We start from the raw sequence: 7,767 nt of genomic DNA, 5'->3' as shown, positions 1-7,767 counted from the left end.
TCAACGTATGCGTCTCTCTCGGCCCCCAGTCCCTATGTCCCCTCGAGCCTCCAGTCACTGCCTCAGCCCCACCTTGGCTCCGTTTCTCTGAATCTCTCTCCTCACTCTCTCTCACCTGTTGGCCACCAAAACACCTATATGTCTGTGTTGGCAACTACCGCCACGACTACGGCCTGTGTTGAAGAAAACGGTGAGAGCAGTCATCAGTATCTCAACTCGAAATTCAAAGAAAACGTTTTTGTCTGACGAATGATTGGCATTAGAAAGAGAGGAAATTGGAGAATGTTTATCTGTGATGTAATGTTTTCACAAATGCACGTTTTCTGTCTTGGTCATCATCTTATCAAGTTGTTCATGCTTTCATTAATCATTTAACTGAGCAGTATTTTCTTGCTTGAGAGGAAGAGCAAATGGGCAAAGATTTACAAAACAGACAAACTATTCTTTACTTATTTAAATTATTTGTCATTTAAAGAATCATTAAAGCAAATGTTACCTTTTATGGTGTTGAAAATGACCTGGGGGTGAGAAGGGGTGAGTAATTTGAAGTTTGTTCTGAATAATTGTTCCAGATTCCATTCCCCCACCTTTTTTTTTAATGTCACATGATTAAACCTCTCGTTTTTCTCCGCTAAAATGTGTGCTGCAGCACCTTCTGTGCAAATGATGAGATTGATGTTCGGCTCATCTTCCTCAGCATCATTTCCTTACCAATACAGCGCTAAGTGTGATTTGTAATACTCGTAGATGATACGCGTTTTCTGAAACGCAGAAAAAGACCGCCACCTTCGTGTGAGAGGTTAAGCCGGTCATCCTGTCTGCTGGTGGATGTTCGAGATTCTGCCTTGTTTTGCAAGAGCAGACCGTTGTGTCCTGGTACCCTTCACCCTTGCTTAATTTCAGGTTATTTCTCTTGGCTTTGGCGGGTTGGTCGGAGTCGTGTGCAGGCGTTGTCACCACGACCGTCATTACTCAGCACAGTGACTCTAATGGAGCAATGGGACTGAAGGATGTAATTGGAACACTTAAGGGAAAAAGGGCTAATGGAAGGGCCAACAGCTCCTTTAATGTATTCGGAGGTATCTGAATCGTTAGTAGAAAACTTGCCAATTAGTATTGGGTAATTGATGGTTGATATGTGGTCCCTCATTATGATAATTGTCTGATTTATTAAATGTTTTTTTTCCATTCCTTTTCGCTCACATACATCGTGCCACTTGAACCGTTAATCAGTTTCTCTATCATGGGATACACCTCAGACTTTACACCAAAACTTTACACCTAAATTCGGTGCAGTCTAAATTTGAATCAGAGGTTGATAATCTGTTAGTCCCTTGGTTTATTCTTCACGGCTTGACATTGCATGACATGTCATAGTATTCGGCCTTAAATGGAAAATAACTGGTTCACCCAAGGTAGGTGTACCCCTGGGTTTTCCAGTTCTGAATGATGGGTATACCCAAGGATACACCTATCTCGGGTTAATGCCGCTTTGTTACGGTTTTGGAAGGATTGAGTTGCCAACACCACTTTATCGTCCCTTTCGAAGCAAGACTAATTTTCAGTTTTTCATCAGAATCTAATTTTCTTTTGAGTTTCCCTTTTAACGAAGCCAATGTAATGCAAACATTTTCAAATCGTGCCTTTCACTTACCTTCGGGTACCAGTTGTGACCGGTTTGTGGATGTACTAATGAACATTCGGAGGGTCGTGACTCGTGTTGTTTTGGGACTTTGCGTCAACAGATTGGGCCGATCGATGTCGCTACTCAAAAGGTGGCGTTTTGAGATATTTCATTTGAAAGTTGGTTACTGCCTGAAGGGGGCACTGTCATTCAACCTGAAGGGGACACTGCTGTCAGCAGAAAATGAGAACCACATACATCTTGCAATTTGTCACTGTTACTCTAAAATCAGGTGTTTTTTGGTCAATTGGTCAACCCATCAATTGGTTGTGCTCAACAATCAACCAGGTGTTAAGGCCGTGGGAGAGGGAGTGAAGAGAGCTGCTTTATTGGTGTTAAACGTTTTGGGGTTGCTGCTGCAATGGGAGGGGAGAACCCCAAGCTGAAACCCATGTCGCGCGCGCGCACACACACACACACACACACACACACACACACACACACACACACACACACACACACACACACACACACACACACACACACACACACACACACACACACACACACACACACACACACACACACACACACACACACACACACACACACATTCCCTCCCAACCCCAGCAGTAATGGGACACCAAACCCAAGCTTGAAACGAACCTTCATACGCATTTATTTATTTCCATTGGAAAGGAGCATGTTTTTAATCAGTGGATCGACAGGTATTCCTACCTGGTCGTATGAAGATGCCACAAGTGTAAGATCCCGATCATAATAGAGTATGATTAACAGATGCTGGATGTTTGTAACATTTCCATCTGACCTTTCCTAGTCGACTTGGTTATTTACTTCGACAAACTGACAAACAAGCTAAAATTATTGACTCTGTTTGGAAGGTCAAAATGTGCACTGGTGGAGTTTCTGCCTAATTTATACCAAAATATGGTACATCGTATGTCGACAGGGTTTGAGCTGTACTTTGTTGTTGTCAAAGGCAGACAACTCCCCCACGCCCCCCCCCACTAGAAATGGAACACAATTGATTAATTGCCCTGCATATTTACTTCTTGTTCCAGTTATTTTGAATATATATATATATATATATATATATATATATATATATATATATATATATATATATATTCATATTGTCATGGTTTGATTCCGATGATTAATGTAATCTCGTTTTTCATTTTCTCTTTCTTGATGACACTGATCATCATCTTGCAATCTTGGTAACAACAGCTATGTAATCAGTGCCCACGTGTACGCCATCATGCTCTGACCCTTACCTTCTTGCCTGTGATAGATATCCTGTTGCTGCAGTAATTGCATTACAATCCTCTAAATTAACTGTGTACCCCCAATGTCTGTATATGCTTTGGAAATAAAATAAAAACAAACAAACTATTGTCTCGTCGAATATACAATGATCACCAATACCACTTTTGTACTCATCGGCACCATGATTAACGAAGCATGAGTCTTTTGCATTTTGTTTCCATTTGTAGCTTGGCCGAGCAGGATCAGCAACATAGTATGTTTGCATTTTTTGAACTGACAGGTGTGTGTTTATACCTGTATGCCTCACCCTGCTTGAAAAACACCAGGATGACAGTTTATGGCTGGGTCAGAATTTGAACCCAGGCTAGACAGCTGTATCGGACTGGCAAGATACCTGAAAGGAAAGCACACTCATCTTTGACCTGTCTAGCGTTGCTTTGAATCCTGGCCCAGCTATAAACTGCCATATTGGTGTTTCACAGATGGTGATTCATCGATGTGCCATCCCTCGGTTGAGCTGAGGGTGATCATTCGCAAAACGATAAGACTTGGTCCCGCATGTAGCAGAGGCTTGGGCCTTGAGAGAGGAAGAGGAGATGGCTGGTGGGGATATCTCTGAGGGAAACAATGAGGTTATCATGAAGTGGGCAGGAATGAGGAACATTGGTAAATACACAGGAGGCACACCTGCCTTTGGTGGGGTCACGTACTCAAGAGACAGAAAGCGAACGTGGCCTGGCAGGTTTGATGGATGCAGTTGGCAGGAGAGGAATATGGTGAACCAAAATGAAGGTGAAGGGCTGCCGGGGATAGAGTGGTTTGGAGGGAAATCACATGTGGCCAACCCCACAAATTTGGGATCAATTGGTGCCATTAATGTCATGGAATTCGAAGTAGTTGATAAATATAATATAGTGCAAGATTAAGTACAATCGGTAAATTTAATGAGTTTTTATTTTCTTTATTTCATCCAGAAATGGACGTGCTTGTTGTGAGAAAACTACAGGTGTCACAAGGCAGTGGTTGCAGAATATTCGAGACTATTCTGGGAACATTGTGTGACGACTTGAACTTCCACTGAACGATGTCCTTAAGAGGTGAATCGGATGATAACTTGATGTCAGGGGAATTGTTTCCTCGTTTTGTTTTGACTTGGAAGGTTGTAAAACTAACTGTACCTATCGGTGTTGCTGGCACGATCCAAAGCACCGGCTATTTGGGATAACCATGGTTTGTGAAGAATTGACTCCTCTTCAGACTTTGATTGACGTCTCAATCACAGCTGGTAGAGCTGAAGAAATTGAGTGTGTGGAAGGGAACTATTTGGTGTGGGGATCTTGTGGTTAAAGCCGTCTGGGAAGAGGGAGAGGAAGCCATGTTGGGATGCAGCTAGATAGACATTAGGGTTTGTCAGTGATGATTAATATTTCTCAAGCTCTCTTCACATCAACGCTCGGGATCATACTCCGGTGTTGTAATGGAGTGGCACTCCATCGTAAACCCAACTACATCGCCTTGAACGTGGCGTATAAAGCTCATAAAATGTCCGCATCAAATTAGCAAGACCCATTCACATCACCTGGATCATCTCTATATTTGTTGCTACGTCACCAGTTACAGGTAGCTCGCCGCATATCGCCATGTTAATGATATGCATGGGTAGGTGTAGAATGAACTCTGACCGTTATCACTGCACATCTAATCGAGGAACCATTCACATCACCGTTAGTCCGGTGTTGTTACGTCGTTGAAGCGGAGCAGGTAGTGTTGTGAACTGCTTCGTCGTAGAAACCTCTGCATGAAAAGCCACCCCGGTGTCGATACGGACATTTCCGTTGATTTGAAGTGGGGTTAAGATGTTGAATTGTGTACAAAGGAGGGAAATCTCAGGCTGGGTTATTCAAGAGTTTGTTGGGTTTCATTCTGGGATTTTTTTTAGGCCCTCCCCCCTCCCCCCTCCCCTGCCTTCCCTATAAATTGTGGGTATTTTATTGTGTATCCAGGATAATTGCAATAAGAGTGAGCGTTGATGACTGGGCTGCAGATGTTTGAGATGTAAGTTGGATATTAGTTCTGATGTTGTGGCTTTCGAATCATTGGACTTTTAAAAATGCTGTTTGAACTTGTAAGGGGGTGAAGGAAGCTAAATGTTTGGCAAGCGATCGAATATTCTTGAAGGTTTGAGTGGTATTTCCTCTTGGACACATTGGTTTCTGACTCTGACTGTATAATGATTGATTTGTTTGTTTGTTTGCTCTTTATTGCTGGAATTGTACCTCGAGGGTTGGAGAAAAGTTCTTCGTGGGAGGATGGAGGCCTATTCTTTTGATGTATGAATGTTAGCAATTCATATTGTGTTTTAGTCTACACTAGAGTACATATATTGTCATGTAAGGTTGTCATTTGATCTTTAGAATAATAAGTTCATCGAACATTTCCAAAGATGAGGGGGCCTTTCATATGGGTTATTTGGTAGGACAGCCAGGAGGGGTATTTGGCATTGAAGTCACCAGCATATTCGAGTTTGGGGTGCGTTTGATCCGTCTTTGAGGGACGGTTGGAATGCTGGTGGACAAGAATGTGTCTGTTGTGGAGAGTTTTGTCTATTTTGATTTGGAAAGAGAAGTTCAGTACGACCATTATTTAGGACTCATCGTTTTTTGTTGCATGTTGGTGATTGATTGGGACGTTCTAGTGTACGAGCTTAAAAATAAGGGTAAATGGCAGGAGATAATATCGATGATTACTTGAGAGCCAGCAGGAATCAAAATACGTTACAAGTATGACAGTTATGTATCAAGTTAAAAATCAGATGGGAATATTGGAATGTGAAAGAGGGAATCATCACGGTTACAAGTAGCGGAAGAGCAGAGTTCATGTGAGATGTAGGTCAGGTGGTCAATGCTGGATGAAGCTGCTCTCTAGACATAGCATAAGTGAATAAAGATAAGGAGCAATAGAAATACAGTCAGGGCAATGACGACGAGATGAAATGAGTAGATGTTCAACACATTAGTTGAGATGAGCAGGACTGCTGGGGCCCATATAGTCAACACAGCCCGGTGAAATGAGCAGAACCGCTGGGGCTCATCTAGTCAACACAGCCAGGTGAGATGAGCAGGACTGCTGGGGCCCATCTGGTCAACACAGCCAGGTGAGACAAGCAGGACCGCTGGGACCCATCTATTCAACATAGCGAGGTGAGACAAGCAGGACTGCTGGGGCTCATCTAGTCAACACAGTCAGGTGAGATGAGCAGGACTGCTGGGGCTCATCTATTCAACACAGCCAGGTGAAATGAGCAGAACCGCTGGGGCTCATATAGTCAACACAGCCTGGTGAGATGAGCAGGACTGCTCGGGACCATCTGGTCAACATAGCCAGGTGAGATGAGCAGGACTGCTGGGGCCCATCGGGTAAACACACCCAGGTGAAACGAGCAGAACTGCTGGGGCCCATCTGGTCAACACAGCCAGGTGAGACAAGCAGGACTGCTGGGGCCCACCTATTCAACACAGCCAGGTGAGACAAGCAGGACCGCTGGGACCCATCTATTCAACATAGCGAGGTGAGACAAGCAGGACAGCTGGGGCCCATCTATTCAACACAGCCAGGTGAGACAAGCAGGACCGCTGGGGCCCATCTATTCAACACAGCCAGGTGAGACTAGCAGGACCGCTGGGGCCCATCTATTCAACACAGCCAGGTGAGACTAGCAGGACCGCTGGGGCCCATCTATTCAACATAGCGAGGTGAGACAAGCAGGACAGCTGGGGCCCATCTATTCAACACAGCCAGGTGAGACAAGCAGGACAGCTGGGGCCCATCTATTCAACACAGCCAGGTGAGACAAGCAGGACCGCTGGGGCTCATCTATTCAACACAGCCAGGTGAGACAAGCAGGACCGCTGGGACCCATCTATTCAACATAGCGAGGTGAGACAAGCAGGACAGCTGGGGCCCATCTATTCAACACAGCCAGGTGAGACAAGCAGGACCGCTGGGGCCCATCTATTCAACACAGCCAGGTGAGACTAGCAGGACCGCTGGGGCCCATCTATTCAACACAGCCAGGTGAGACTAGCAGGACCGCTGGGGCCCATCTATTCAACACAGGCAGGTGAGACAAGCTGGGCTGCTGGAGCCAAAACAATTATGAGCAGTTTAGTAAACTCAGTTCATAAAGGTCTAAAACAGTCCTCAAGTGTGCATAAAGTTTCAGACAAAGGTAAAAATGTACCGTTATGCAGTGTAGTATACAAAAACCAAGCTCTTAACGCTCAATGATTTTTGGATTATGACAAGAACCAAGATGAAAACTTTTTTTGATCAAATTTGTATGAAAAACTCACGTTTCTGTTAATTTGAAAAAATAATTAAAACCTACATTTGGTGAAATTAGTGACTAATTGCTGTTACCAAACCACCATACACAATACTTGAACAGGTGAACCCTACACAACGCTTGGCCCAAAAAGCTTGAGACAGCATGTGTGGCAGTATGGCTTATCATTACGCTCCTTAAACATTCCTTTGTTGAGTTGCTTCAGGCAAAATGCACATACAAAATGTTCTGGGTGAAACTTGTGACCCATGGCGGAAATACAACGGCCAGCAATGGGTTTGTGGCAACCTGCACACAGGGAACCGCAGTGTGCGTGGTAGTGCATTTCACAGTATGGCAGCCCGTTGTGTTCGAAGAAGCTTCCGTTGCCAAATGGAACAAAGCACTCCTAAAGAACAGGAATGGTGATAACAATATTAAATACCAAGTAACGATGGTGTATTATGCACATCCAAATTATTTGGTCTTAAAAACCTTGTCCAAGTATTTTAAACTCATTAATGCATGT

At 44.0% G+C, this 7,767-nt stretch overlaps 1 protein-coding gene across 2 annotated transcripts in view; it reads right to left on the bottom strand.

Moving 5' to 3' along the window:
- Nucleotides 1-2,706: 2,706 nt before the first annotated feature.
- The window catches only part of LOC147027194 (paxillin-like), a 70,799-nt gene continuing 65,738 nt past the window's right edge, over nt 2,707-7,767 (bottom strand). For both annotated transcript variants that reach the window (XM_085883393.1, XM_085883394.1), the window contains exon 10: nt 2,707-7,647. In XM_085883393.1, coding sequence (XP_085739519.1) covers nt 7,369-7,647 — 279 coding nt within the window. In that variant the 3' untranslated portion in view covers nt 2,707-7,368. The remainder of the gene's footprint in view (nt 7,648-7,767) is intronic.

Source organism: Eptatretus burgeri, chromosome 5, assembly GCF_056783735.1.
Source record: "Eptatretus burgeri isolate ZD-2024b chromosome 5, Ebu_testis_v1, whole genome shotgun sequence".
NCBI lineage: Eukaryota > Metazoa > Chordata > Myxini > Myxiniformes > Myxinidae > Eptatretus > Eptatretus burgeri.
This window is presented reverse-complemented; position numbering and strand designations above follow the sequence as displayed.